The sequence below is a fragment of the Lates calcarifer genome, linkage group LG19 (genome assembly GCF_001640805.2).
Source record: "Lates calcarifer isolate ASB-BC8 linkage group LG19, TLL_Latcal_v3, whole genome shotgun sequence".
Classification (NCBI taxonomy): domain Eukaryota; kingdom Metazoa; phylum Chordata; class Actinopteri; family Centropomidae; genus Lates; species Lates calcarifer.
In genome coordinates, this window is record NC_066851.1 from 9,153,066 (window position 1) to 9,168,182 (window position 15,117).

At 42.1% G+C, this 15,117-nt stretch overlaps 1 protein-coding gene across 1 annotated transcript; it reads right to left on the reverse strand.

The window, feature by feature from the left end:
• Window positions 1-361: 361 nt before the first annotated feature.
• LOC108892414 (cytosolic 5'-nucleotidase 1A) lies at window positions 362-7,283 on the reverse strand. The gene is made up of 7 exons (XM_018689942.2): window positions 6,732-7,283; window positions 6,549-6,557; window positions 5,413-5,571; window positions 4,994-5,123; window positions 2,825-2,947; window positions 2,469-2,653; window positions 362-2,284 (listed from the first exon to the last, which is right to left on the reverse strand). The coding sequence occupies exons 1-7, from the start codon at window positions 6,876-6,878 to the stop codon at window positions 1,913-1,915; spliced, it is 1,125 nt and encodes a 374-aa protein (XP_018545458.1). The 5' UTR covers window positions 6,879-7,283; the 3' UTR covers window positions 362-1,912.
• Between the last annotated feature and the right edge of the window lie 7,834 nt (window positions 7,284-15,117).

The following is a 15,117-nucleotide window of genomic DNA, read 5'->3' on the forward strand; positions in this document are numbered from 1 at the left end:
AAATACAAACATCGACATTACCTTTTGACTAGTGCTCTTTGAAATCAGCAAACCTTCATCTAAAAGATATTTAAAATTATATCCTTGAATACTATATGTTCCAAGTCTAAAGAATAATAAGAATTAGTACTATAGTGTACTAAAATGTTCCTCGCTGGTCTCTGTCTCCCCCTGATGTGAAGAGGAAGAATAATTTTGGCCACTGTCACTATCCGTTGTTTTTTATTTTCTCTTCGGATAGTTAAGAGTTCGCTTATTCATCTCTCTGCAAAGTAAAGCCTACGTTTTATATTCTCTCAGCTCTTGTTTTCTAATTCTTGAGAGTTGAGAGTAAGAAACTCTATTCAGCTCTGCAACTCAATGAACAATAACCAATATTCTATATTTTTATTAGAGAAAAAAACAGTAAACTGTGTTTCTAAATACAGTAATTTTTACTTCAATCTTGAAACAGAAAAGCTTGATTGCATGACAGGCCACATTTCTTATTTAGCCCACATTTCACAAGTTTGGTCTCATTCAATACCAACATGCTTCACACTCACATACAGCAACACAGCAATGATAGTAACACACCTAAATGACAAAATAAGACAGACAGGCAACAACAACGGACACACTGGGCTTTGGGCACTTTAGGGACAAAGGGAAATTGCACATGGTGGATGACAATAAATGCTGTATGCTGTATGATAAAACTTATCTTTATTGTCTTGAACAAGAGGAAATATTAAATAAATATAAAGAATAAATATATTCAATTTTTTTACCAATATTCTTAATTTGCAATCTTAAAATACATTCATATACATTGATCAAACAACCACATGTACAACATACATTTACCAACAACGTGCAAGACAAAAAACATCTATAAAACAACAATGAGAAAAAGGCACCAGTTTTAAAAACCTTTAAACACACAGACGAGTAGTTAAGTGATAAAACTGTAAAAATCCAAATAGAGACTTTGCATAAAGTTACTGATTGCATGTCTTCACTGCAGCTGTGTAACACAGGTTTGCACATAAAGGCTGCATTCAGACTCCCTCTTTATCAAAAATAGTCTTAAGTCAATTGATGTTTCCTCAGTAACCTGACATCTAAATAAATATTAGAATTTGCACTTTTTTTTATTTTAAATATACTTTTTTTTCAATAGCGTTTGTCTTTCAAATGATTATACGTTGTGTGAGTAAATGTGGGGAAAATATATCAGTAGAGAAAATAAAAGGATGATGCTGCTAGACTGTGAGGTACATCTCATACTGCAAATAGAAATTTTAAACACTAACAGCACAGAGTACCACTTTCTCATAAGGTAATCTTTATAAAGGATTTGAAAGTTGTAAGTAATGGCTTTATTAATGGTTAATACATTATTTACACATGCTTTATAGAGCAGTCAGCCCTTAATAAGAACAAATTCCAGGTTACCAGGTTGGTGTTTATCCTTTCTCTTTAGGAATAATACATTTGGTTCACCATACATTAATAAAGGCAAACTGGCAACTCAAACATTATTCTAATTAATGGCTTATAACTAATCTATAAAGCTTCAGTAAATGATTAATTAACAGTTGATAAAGCTTTATATTTATAAAGCCAAGGATCGATCAATAGAAATTAGTTCCCCTTTGTGAAGTATGAATGTAACAACCAATGGATGAAATAACCCTCTAAAGGGATTGAAGTGTCATACACTGTCGATGACAACTGTCAATAATTCAATTAATGTAATGACATGACATTATCAGATAATATACTGGTCATATTGCACCGCAGGGTTTAATCACATTTTCAACCATACCATACTTTTCCCATTTTTAAGTAGTTACCACATCCACAGCTGCTAAAAGCCAAAATTAAATGTCTCTTTAGTCTGCTGTAATTCTTCACTGTGATGTCCCGGCTACTTGGGTGCTGGAGAAAACTCTTTGTCCATTATTCCTTTTTTGGTGACTCTCTGAGCTATCCCATAGGGCACATGACACGCCACTGTCCCCATTTCCGCTGCCCCCTCCACATGAAACATCTGGTCATCAAAGAAAATATGAGGCCTGATCTTCTCCAGCATGGGGCCCTTGGGTGCCCCTGCCAGAAAGAGAGCCTCATCGATCTCCAGACCCCATGAGCGCAGAGTTTTTAGGGCTCTGGTACCAGAGCTGGCTGCACTGCGAGCCGTCACCAGGTAGGTCCGGATGGGGCAGTCCATCCGCTGGCCTTTGCCATAAAACTTCTTCTGCAGCTTTCCTAAAGCCTCCAGGAAGCCCTTAAGTGGCCCCTGCAAAAAGACATAAGGATGCAGGACAGTAAGCTTCCAGTCTCAACTTGATAGTTTCTACATGTATATGGTGTTTATTACAAATTAAAATGGATGTCATTGTTAGAATCTAGACTGAATTGAATGTTTACTTGATGTGTTTAGCAGTGTGATACTGGTAACTGTCACTATGTGTGTACTGTACATGATCCAGAGGCTTGTTCTCATGGGCTTTCTCATGTTCAAAGAACTTGTCCAGTCCGTGGGCCTTGTAAATGCGCTCAGACTCATCAGAGAAGAGGACAGCATCACCATCAAAAGCAACACGCAGCTGAGTCTCCGACACTTCCGTCATCTTCTCTGGGGTGAACATGGTGGCTGCTGCTATACCTGGTTCACACACATGGACGCACATTACTGTGTGTTGAGTTTAAAGTTATCTGTTGAAGTTATTGCTGAAAATCAGGTGCCTTACGAGCACATCATAGCACATAGCAGAGACTAGATCTTGTAGTATTACAGCCTCTCAGTAACATGTAGCTTCTCTGTTTTTGTACTGACCTTCCTCCAAAGCTTCTCGAACCTTTCCTGAGTCAGCAGACAGGTACAGGTTAGTGTGGTAGGCCTTCAAGTAGCCTATAGGACTGTTTCCCCCAGTCATACAGAAGCGCTCAATGAACAGCTCTGCAGAGAGAAGAAATCAAAAGCTCAGTGAACAGTTGATATGCATGGAGCTGACTATATGCAAGAGTCACAAAAAACACTTTCTAACACTGTCTATGACTCACAGTCACAGAAGTAACATGAAAACAGAGCCTGAGATCTTGTCTTGGGCAGTGCAGATATTTACGCTTGGCTCAACTACATTAGAGGGTGCAAAGTGATGGGCTGCCAAACCCCTTTGAGGAACTGGAGCCACAGATGCCCAACTCTAACCACTTATCCCTGGGGGACATACTGTGGTGTGTGGACCATGACAAAGATCACACCATAACCACCAGCAGTCCCTGTTCATCCACAGGCGTGAGAGTTACCCCTTAAACTGAGTGGAAGACTGTCCACTGCAGGGCTTCACAAAGGAAATACACAAAATAGCCTCAGTGGAACGACGAAGCAGAACAGAACAGGAGATTCTTAGATTACAGTCAATTCCTTTCTTTTCTTCTTTCTCTCTGACTGTGTCTTTCTATTTCTTCCTCTCTCTGAGCCAACAGAGGATTCTGTGATGTCTTGAGTAGATTTCATGTACACACTTGTGTGTCTGTGTGACCTGGGGAGGGACACTGGGTCATAAAGTCACTTGCAGTGTGGGAATCAAGAGGGCCAGCTGTGGAAAGCAGCTAGAGAATCCACAGAGTGGCGGCACATCACTAGAGTCTGGCCCACCCTCAGTCTGTGTTTGTGTGTACGTCCGTACATGGACCAGTGGTAGGCCTTGTGCTATTTCAGGAGATCATCCAGTGAAAACCCAAGGTTTTTAAAGAGGTAATAGTGGTGGTTGAAGCTGAAATTGACCTGGAAAATCTGCAAACTGTCCATGTATGCATAATTCACATTATTATATCCACACATACTTGCATTTATTTTGGTTTACAGCCCTTGTTATTGATGTTAAAAGCCATGAAAAAATAATAACCAGCTCAGCAGGAAGCTGCATCAATAGTTAATTGACCCCCAGCATGACAGGAACTGAACTGTGTCAACAGCCATTGGCGGTAGGGATGTCTTAAAATCAGCCGCTCTGCAGGTCAGAAAGTAACTGTATCAGCAAATATGTCTATGAAGATTCTCAGTCATCCAAGTCATGGTTATTCAAGAAGGGTTTAATCAAGCATAACTGGATTTGGTTGTAGATGCTTAAGGACATTTTACATCTCATCCAAGATGCTTCTTCAGTTTCCAAGAAGCCTCTTCTTTTTTTGTCAACAAATTCCATGAAAAGATCAAAACCTACAATGTGTTAGTCTGCTTCTTTATTTAATTTTCAACTTCCAAAACCTGTCAGCCCCAAGCCTATTAATGCTCAAGAAAAAGTCATGAATACTTTTACCTTTTTTAAAAAAAAAAAAAAAAAAAAGGCCCAGTAATTTCCTAAAGCAGCTGGGTACTATGTAAACATTACTCAAACAAGAGTAAATTGTGCATTTGTTGGGGACTATTTTCAGCAGTGGATTGATACACATTTGAGTATTTACAGCAACAAGATGATAAATCTTATAGACATCTCTGTTGCCTTAAGACTCTTTTTTGCACCTTATAGTTAACTGATCTATCTATCTAATCTATCGATCTATCTATCTATCTATCATTTTTTCTGGTCTCTCAAAATTCCTTAACAGTGATGGTTAAACATGTGTCTTTGGGAATCAATATCTCTTTCTTAATAAGTGTGGTCTCTGGTGTCAAAGTTGTATGTTTTGTCACTCATCCATCCACCACAATCTCCTCCTAAAGTAGATTTTTTTCACTCTTTATACTACATCACCTGACACTCGTTTGCTCCAGTCATAAATTCTACAGCCACTAGAGGTCACCTAACAATAAAACATAACTATCTGCTATAATACCCATAAAAGATGCTACAGTGATATTTAAATTCTACACGTAGTGGATTTAAAGAAAAAGATAATAAAGAAAAGTGATGGTGGAGGATATACACCAGATAAAAGGATGTTTCACAAGTATGCTTTAATACAAAGTTTTTGTTATTCATGTGTATTAGTAACTCACTGTGATGATTGATGGTGTTGATGAGTCTTAGTCCGACATATGCATGGTTGTTGGTCATAAGCACAACATCAAAGAGCTCCTCGCTCTCGGGGTAAAGCTCCCTCAGCTGAGTGTTCACAGCCTCCAGAGCCTGGGAACACATCCAAACACAGATAGGAGTTTTATATAAATATATATCAAAAACAGTACTGTATCACTGCAGTGGGGATGGAAGTGTGCGTGAGTGTTTGAGTGGGTTGGTGTTCAATGCTTATTACTCATCCACTGCCTCTAGAGACACGACCCAGCACATAACACTGTCACCATGGAATCACTCCACAATGGATTTGATATACTGTAGTGTGTGTGTGTTTTTGAGTGTGTGCTGCTGAGTGCCTGTGTATGTGTTTCTCCACCTCTTTCCCCTCATAGGCTCTGACCTTGACAAAGGAGAAGGCTGGTCCGGGGCTAAAAGGCTCTGCTTCATGCTCCACCTGATACTTGATGTAATCCTCCATGCCTTGCTGTTCGTAGATCTGCTGCTCCTTCTCCATGTTGAAGAGGACTCGAGATGACACGGCGATGGTGACTGCATTCTCCTGGCTTGGGCTGGAGAACAAGGTGTTAAAAACATTTCATATACATGCAGCTTTGCCTTGCTTTTCACAAACACAGAGGACTGTCTTATTCTAACGAGAGGAGCTGATATTGTTACAGCAACACAGTGCATTATTCATATGCTGAGCAGCAGTATAAGAATGTTAAGAAAACTTTTGCTGATTTGCTGACTCTGACAGTTCCCTTTATAGACATGAATTATTTAATAAAGGCTTTATTGCTACTGTCTGACCGCAGCGGATAAACTGAACGAGCTGGTGTGTCAGAATAGAAGTGACAGTGTGATATGAAATACTTTCCCCTGTAGGACTCTGATAGTGCAGGTCCACATACCAGAATGGCTGACACCTGTTAACTCTTCAGAGTCTGAGACAACAGACAGTAGTTAGTTTTTAATTGGTTATCAGTGGGCTAAAGTTACAGATGTTACTGTAATTTAAAAACAGAAAAAACTGTCAGCTGCGTTTTTAAAGGTTTTGAACTGAAACCTGAGGAGACGAAAAATTACTTCCACTATTTAAGTTTATGACATATTTGTGTCGGACTTACAACTGAGACAATTCTCTGTGTCCTGCAAGCGCTTGAAGTTGGAGCTGCTGCATCTGTTTTTGTATTTTCATGCATCCTCTCCAGGTAAGAAATCCAAACAAGGCCACCGATAGCTTGTCGAGAGAGCTATCCACCTGATCTGAAATAAGACCTCTATTGTTGCTCAATTTCCAGCTGACACAATAACCTCTTGCTGAACCTCTGTATCTTGTTTCATCCAATTTTTTTCTCAGTTAATTTAAGGCTTCGAATGATGCAGCACTCACTGGTAAACCTGGAAGTGACCCTCTTGCTGTTTTTACCAGGGCTAGACTCTGATAAAGTTGAAAGGTCAGTGTGTCTGTCTTTTCTCATTTGTCGTTCACCCTGTGACATCAGCGTCAAGTAGTGAACACAAGTGAGTCTTGGCAGGCTTTAACTAGCAAGTAAGAGCAACATAATTCAGCTCTAAAGTAATGACAACAACATTATATTTAACTTCATTATTCACTCATAATACATGCGATGTGCACCGTCTTTGCTGTCAACCACTCTGACACTTTACAAAGACTGTAAATGGATACTGCATGAGGAAGGCTGTAGAGATACTCACTGGTTTAGGTTTCCTTGTGGGGGTGGAGGGCTTTAAAACCGTCCTAGCATCTTCCCAGGGTGCTCGGCTGCTGCTGCTGCTGCTGCTGCCATTTCTGGTCAAGTCGTGTCCACTGACGGTCAGAGTTTGACCATTGTTTAGACTCATCTTACCTCTTCAGCTCACCTCTTCTCTCTCTCTCTCTCTCTCCCTCTCTCAGGGCCACACTGAGTCGCAGTGTGTCCACTGATGGCTCTCCTTCCTCGTTTCTCAATCTCTTTGGCAGGAGTTCCCAACAAAGTCCTTACTCACTCTTGCGCATTCACCATTCGATTTCAGTCCTGCTGCACTCAGGAGATGAGCTCAATCAGACCGCAGCTGTAGAGGCACTCAGCTAAATGCTCTAAAAAGGCAGATGATGAGTAAGATGTTGCAGAATCAAAGAGAGGTGGAGAGAGATTCAGGAAATTACAAAATTCAAGCTGTTCCTCTTATCTCTGGCATCACTCGTGTTATATTCCTTGTTCAGCTCCTCTCCGCTTGCCTTTCTGTGTGTTTCTCTCCCTCACACACACCACTGACTTCAAGCCATTTTGCATCCTCCCCCTTTTTAACCCTTTCAGTGTCTTAATTCCCTGGGGCAGCAGCAGAGCATGTGATTTAATGTATGTGACGGCTGGTTGTTGCACCCTGACAGGCCAGTGTGTCAAAGCACCGCTGTATCATGATGCTTGAAATGTATTAATGCTTCAGTTCTCCTAATAGAGAGATGAAGCTTTATATCTTTGAACACAGAAGAGAAGCTCTTTTATCATACAGTGCATTCACTGATCATTTAAAATCAAGATGTTACCCATATTTTTGTTTTAAATGTCATTACTAAAGAAAGCAGGATTTTATTCCATGTGCTCTTAACTAGCTATCATGCATTACATTTCACGTTCCTGGTCAGCAGTGTGGGAAATGGAGTCCATCCTGGGTCATTTGCTTCCCCCTGTGAATCTAATGATAATTTCTTCTTGCCTCTTCCTCGTGCAAACCCCTGCAGGATCTTTCCATGGATTGAAATACGAAGCAGCAGTCCCAGTTGCCAGGCAACGGCCAGGGAGTCAGACCGGCTGGGATTCCCGCATCTAGTATCTGATTGGCTATGGAGACACCAGACCGTCTATATAGCCCTCCAAACATGGCATTAATCAGAGAAACAGGCAGGTGATGCAGGGAACAAGAATGAAAGTACATGTTTTGCTTTGAAGGGCATAAATGCTTTATTAATAATATTAGCTGTGCTTTTATCACAGCAAACAGGCAATTTACCAGCTACAGATGGTTTCTGGAAACACGATACTGAGCAGACGTCCTCATGGGGACTCGAGGAACAAAAGAGTAATGGAGACACAGCCTGATGGGAAACAAGCTGGACACGACTGCATCCATCACGGCCATCATCTTTATTTATCTCAGCATTACAAAGGCAGCAAATAGTGACTGCTAACATCAGACAGTATGTAAAAAGACATTTGCTAACAGAAATTTAAAAATGGTATAAGTAAATATTTTTTCATTAGTTTTCAGTGTAAATATATATTGTTGCCTCCTATGTTTTACATCCAAATTGAATCAAAATACATAACGTCTATTGAAGCTTACTTTTAGAGGCAGCACGCATGAAACTGCCACAGCAAAGTGCCATTTGCAATTGTGCCAATCTAACAGACTAATAATAATGTGTCTGGCCACGGTCTCCTCCAGGCTCTCCAGAGACCAGATGCAAAGAGCTTTTATTGATTAACTGAGGACAGCTGAAGGACTGTGTGTCTTTCATTACCTGCAACCTGGAACTGTAAACGCATAAAATCTTTTTTTCTCTTAATTATTTATTAATAATGTGTCAGATGTATTAGACATAACAATGACATAAATGTAGGAGCAAATCTGAAACCTATATATATTTTTCCAACACATTTATTTGAATTCTGATAAACACAGTTGAATTGCTTCATTATTTAGCTTTATCAGTCATTTCTTGTATTTCATGCTCACAGCCACTAGAGCGTAGTAGAGGATAAGCAAGCTCTCCCAGCTGTCCAGTGTGTTCCTGAATACCTCACTACCTCATTCATTCCTCGGGGCGTTGTAGACAAAGAGGATGTGAAAGAGAAACTCTGCTTGTTTGAAGGAGGAAGTTGATCTGAAAACCTGAATATTTTGAATCTTTAAAACTTTGGAAGTGTAGCTGTCCTGTCTACACAAACTTTCAGTGCCTGTGGTATCTAATAAGAATTGTTATGATATCAAATGTATGGTTTTACTACAATAAACCCCATATTTACAAAGTTTATCAGAGAGTGACAAAAATCTGTTTCATAAAAGAAGCATGTTGGTAAAATTTGACTATATAAAGCCTCACATCACATAGAAATACATACATTTCCTGTCTGCTACATTTTCTGTCCATGGAACAGCAAAAACCGGACAAACTCACTTTAAAACTTGAATTATTTTAATCTCTTTCATGGACATGAAAATGAGGCAAGAATTTCACATTCTGTTGTATCTATGAAACACCAATGATACAGTTACCATTTATGTGGCAAAGCCCTTAGACTACACTTGTGTCTGCCTTTGTGTTCTAGTCTGCAGCTCGGAGGGGGTTAACAGGACATGGAGACAGTTGGGCCGCACCCACTGAGCTGATTTGAATAACGCCGGCATTTGGCGCGAGGCTCAGAGGAGCCAGCCTTTCTTCATACCGGCTGTGACACCACTCCCCTCCCCTCCCAGTGCACCCTGGAGTGGCGGGAAATGCTAGAGAGAAAGAGACACAGAAATAGAGCGAAAGAGGGAGAGAGGGACTGCATTGGATGGACTCTTTTTGTACACCTACTCCGTACCTGCAGTTGCCCTGGAAACGTGTCAGATACAAAATGTACCTTGGAAAAGGGACAGAAAGAAAGAAAGCAGGAAGAAAAAGCAGACACCCCTCCCGTTTTGGCGCGAGACGGATAGAGAGATAATGCTCTCTCAGTGGTAGACTGTGGGTGGAGACAAAAGCAGGCATGAGTGGAGCGGGCCAGAACAAAGAGGGTAACAGCCTGGACTACCCCTCTACCCCTTATCAGGCCCCACCCCCCAAACACACAGCCTGGAGGCTTGAGGCAAGGCAGATGACTATTATAACCTTAATCAGTCCTTCAAAGAGACCACTCAGGCATGTTTGCCACCATCAGATTCTTTGTTCTTACTAGGGTTGTGCTTGGTTTTGGCTTGAACCATTCCTAATTTTCCATGCATAAAACTCACAGCCAAACACACACACACATACACACACACACACATACACACATATCTTGTTATCAGACACAAATAGAAGCCTTTCTTCCTTTTCTTGCTGAGATAAGGGCTGGTGATCGTTCACCGCCAAGATAAAGGACACGTTATGAAGGTCATTCGCCAGAGTCGCATCACAAACCATTAACAGCATCCACATTGCACTCAAGTGACATAATTGGATTTGTTGTTATTGACTTTCATAGAGGCAACAGTCTAGATTCACCCCCACCCCATTGCCTAAATCTGTAGTGTAAGTAAGGGGGTGGCAGCTGACTGAGCACTAGCACCTCTTCATCAGGCAAAATTCACCCCGTCAGAGAGCAGAAAGAGCAAAGCAGCGGTTCCTCTCACTTCCTGCCTCCAATGGGTTCAACACAAAAACAGGAAGTCTGTGCTGCCTGTGTGTTTCCTAGGCCTTATAACAGCCTCTCTCTCGCTCTCTGTTTCACACACATACACAGGCCTATAGTAGGGAATAGCAGGGCACTGATTATTACATAAGCTCCACAGTGGTGATCACTCAGGCCCTGACAACAACAGCAGTCACATTCAGATGCAGGACTGAAAAGAAGGAATTGTAACATGCAGGGCAAACAGAGGCATCTATACACTATACATTCTCCATCTGATAACAGACAGCCTGATAACACACAGTGAGAGTGTGTGTGTGTGGGGGGGGGGGGTTGCATTTTAGCATTTAAATGCATACTGATGCAAATACACTCTCACAGTGCAGTAATGGGACAATAAATTGGCTTTTGATGTGTGTGTGCATGTGCATGTGTGTGTGTGGAGTAGGTGTGTGGTGGGGGCTGCTGATTAGTGATGTCTTGACCAAGGTAGAGACAAAAGAGTAGGGGGCTTATAGCTGTGGTGGTGGTGGGGCAACAACTATGAGGTCTGCAGGGGGTTAAAGGGGATGGGGGTTGGGTGGGGGGTTGGGGGTAAAGCCCCTCTCTGAGTAGCTCGGGGTGGGGGTGGGGGGTAGAAGGAGGTGGGGGTGGTGGGTTACACCACTCAATAGGGCTAAATTCAAAAGATGCAGCAAGTGTCCCAACTTCAACCGAAGCAACCTTATACTGCGGAGCCAAACAATGGAACATCTGCTGGCTGACAAAGCTGGCGGTTCACTGTGAAAGCGCCAGTGGGTCTGATTTAAACTGCTACTCTGTGGATAAAACCACCAACAGTAGCAACAAGTTTCAACATATTTCTGAGATCACAGATACTTGGCGTCCTCTCACGTCCTTTGTGTGTATTGTTTTATATGTACTCACACATAACTTGGACATTCCACAAACAAGATTAAAACATGGATACTAATAAATGCACCTTCTGCCACAGAATTTGGCATCTTCCTAATTATATTTGAAAGCACATGTAAAACTTTTTATACTTTCAACATAACGTGATGCAATTTATTCAGAGATGCCAAAGGACGTGAAAGGACGGCAAGTGTCTGGAATGTCCAAGTTTTGTGTGAGTATATATAAATGTTATATCCTGGTTTCAGAGACCCCTTACTCCAACATTAACAGAGATACTGTGGCATATAAACATCTTATCAAGGTCTGTCATGTGTGCAAGGGAAGGCAATTGGGCTGCAGTGAAACAAGCTGTAACTACAGCACTGACATGTTGTCAGATCATAAAGCTAACTCTTTTTTTATTCACATACCAAGCAGGCATGGAGTAACATTATTATTCATTTGGGGTTGTGTTTGTGTCCATCTGGAGAATGTAATTCCAATATCCACTGCCCTGCTCTGCAGCTGCTAAAGTTTTGTCTGCTTGCTGTTTACTGCTGTTAGAGTTGTCTGCTGCTGCTGCTGGAAACAATGCTGATGAGAGCAGTGAGTGTGAATCTAAAACAGCAAAGTTGCAGGTCCCAAAACCAAAACAGTGAACTGAGAGATGCTAAAATGCTCCATAGAGCTGAGGGGAACTATAGAGGCAGGTGTCAGTTTTTGTGGGTGTTCACCTCTACAAGCATCCCCTTTCATATTACACATAATCATTTGATAATAGTCATAGTCAAATATTGTCTAGAGCAGCTTTAAACATGAACTTTATTGCTTGTTGCTCTTGTCTTCCTTTACTGGTCATATGATGAAGAAGCCAAACCCAGCAGAGAGAAAGTCATGGCAGCCAGCAACCAAAGTGGGTTAATCCTTACTTGTTAAAGTGACTCATGCAGTATAACAGTGACAAACAGTGCCTGAATTTGAAAGGAGTCAAAGACATGTCTGCACATAGCCAGATAATCAGAAATTGGATTATGAATCTATTATACAGGCATACCAGTAACCAGGTTTCACGCTGATATCCCAACGATTACAAAAAACAAACAAAAAAAACAGCATAAGACAAAACAACATACTAGTGTGCATCTAAACATAGTTACTGGGAACATACTGTCAGCTTTAATGACTCACTCAAAAGCCACCTCTCCAGCTCTCTCACCCATATGTGTGTGTGTTGGTGAGGGGGATGCCAGGGTGAGGGCAGTGCAGCAGTTGTCACTGTTGAGGCCCTTTCCCCTCCTCACCCCTCCCCTCACCTCCTGCTTATCCATTAACCAGCACCATGGTTACATCACCGCAGCTAAAGCTCCCTCTTACATCTCCAGTGGCCAAAGACCCTATAGAAACAGATTACTCATGTTTGTCTCCATATGTCCCAACACAAAACACTGTATATGTGGCTTTTTTCCCTAGTCTCCCATCATGATTGCCTGCTTTATTATCATCATCTCATGTTCAGTGTTGGCTATGCATTTGTTTGTTTACCCAATAACTGCCTGACTGTCCATCTTCAGCGTGATGGTGTCATAAGGTCAGGTCAGAGAGTTTAGCGCGAGCCACTGACAGCTCACGCAGTGTGATGGTTTGGAGACCTTTTGATGGGTTCATCATAATCAGAGCCGTAGTGTGTCTGGGCCCAGATGGCAGCGGTGTTTACACTAACGGGATTAGGATTAGCTCCAGATTAGACAGGCGAGTTGAAAGGCCTGCTCTGCTGACACGACACGGCCGCCTGCCCCTCACTAACCCTCCCCAATTTATCTCACATACTACTAACCTACAGCAGACAAGAAAAGCTGTTGGCCAAGGACAGTAAAGGAGGTGCTTGTGGAAAGGGGCAAAGGGGAAAAACACATACACACACAAAAAAAACTCCTTCGTGCTAGACAACAGGTGCCGCACAGGAACTCATGACGCCTAGTGTGTTTATTTGGTTTTAACGCGGACCAATTTGTCGGACTGGCTGGGGTTTAAAGCAAAAACGCTGGGTTGACACCAGTCAGCTGAGGCCAGATGTATCCAGAGGGAGAGAGAGGAATATATACAGCCTGTTCCAATTGAATCATCACTGTTATGTAACACTGGCCTTAGGATGGGGAGGGCGAGCAACGCAGAGAGGGAGAGAAACCGAGCTCAGAAGACTGACCTAGATCAGCAAATGGTGGAGATAAGTACCTGAGGGGAGGGCAGGAGCCAGCAGACTGATTGTGAGGGGCACGGTCAGAGAAGAAGGGGCATAGAGAGAGAGAGATAGGGAAACAAGAGTACAGTAGGGGAAACAGAGAGAAACAGGAAAACAGGGGATAAAAGAATATAATGTCTTGCATGCCAGTATATTCGCGTGGTTTTTCTGTGGTAGGCTCACAGCCTCATTAGGATCAGATGGACAGTAGCCGCCACAGCCCCGGCTGAGCTCCAGTGACACAACCAGGCTGGAATGTGGGTCAGTAGGCAGAGAGATGGAAGACTGCAACCAGGGAAAGTTTCTCAAAGAATGTGTGTGTGTGCGTGTGTGTGTGTGTGTGGTGTGTGTCCCCATCGAGCAGATGTGAGTATCTGCATCTATTCCCGCTTGTGTCCCCATCTTCCTTGACCGTCAACCACTTGAAAAATAGAATAAGGGGAAGGGTGTGTGGTGAGTGTTGAGTAAGAGAGGGATGACAGTGAGTCCACTTCTCCTCTCCCCAGCTGACTACGATTCCCTCCAAGCGTGTAACCGCCTTGAAATCGCTCTGCAACCAACCTGAACCAAACCTCCTAATGTGAGATTATTCAGCTCCACTACAGCTCATTCTCACACTGGAGATCATAAGGTTATCCTAAGATAAGCCTGTTTCTCTTCCGCCTGTATTGTATGTCCTATATTCCCCCCACATGTAGGTCAGGGATAAGCAGCCAGTTGAACTATGCTCTTAGAATCACAAACCAGTGCTGTGTGTTTATGGTCCATTTCCTCTCTGTGGAAATATGCAATGTATACACGCCATACAAACCAGGCCAGTCGGTACACAACCAGTTAACATGGTGGAAACATTGCTCAATGTGTCTGTGTGTGTGTTTTTTTTCTCTCTTTTAAAGTGCAGAGGTAGGAGGTTCATCACAGTGACAGCTAGGGGATGTTAACAGTTGCGAAACTTTATCCTCCCACTTTCCAGGAACACAGATGCACTTCATGAGTTGCTCAATTAAAAGCCTGCTAAGGTAAAAAGCAAGCTCTCTCACATACTAACTTCTCAAACTGCAGATTTCCACCAGTCTGACCTCAGTGGAGGTTTATCAGCAAGAAATACCAGAACAGCGAGAATGACTGGCATTGTCTCTTGACAGGGCAACTTGCCAAAGATAAGACAGGCTCATCTGCTTTTGTGTTTCTCTGCAAATGTTTACAGATGGAGCCATTGTTCCGAGGTGATGTATTGCATGCCAAAGGTAACGCATGCAGAAACACACTAAACGTACTCACTCTCAATTTGTTGCTTACCACACAGCTATACATGATAAGGTGAATTAGGGATGGTTATACACCAGCAGACATACATCACTTTGTGATTTCTGAAGGTGTCTGTGTTGTTTTATCCTTCAAGGGAACTTTCCTTAATTATCTCACCCAGTTACACAGCTCTGAAGCACTCTGTTAAACACAATTTGAATTAATCATCCAATTAGCCTATTAATCGTGCCAGCCAGCTATTCAATCAAAGGATTTCCCAGGCAGGGATGCACGCTAATGCTGCATCCTCTATTGAGGTCTTAATTCTGACTGGTAGGCG

What these genes read in the sequence shown, in the direction of transcription:
- LOC108892414 (XM_018689942.2), bottom strand. Translation starts at nt 6,878, where the DNA reads ATGAGTCTAAACAATGGTCAAACTCTGACCGTCAGTGGACACGACTTG. An exon ending in CAGCCTTCTCCTTTGTCAAG is followed by an intron (nt 5,124 to 5,412) that starts GTCAGAGCCTAT and finishes ATGTGTTCCCAG; the next exon opens with GCTCTGGAGGCTGTGAACAC. An exon ending in AGAACAAGCCTCTGGATCAT is followed by an intron (nt 2,285 to 2,468) that starts GTACAGTACACA and finishes GTCTTTTTGCAG; the next exon opens with GGGCCACTTAAGGGCTTCCT.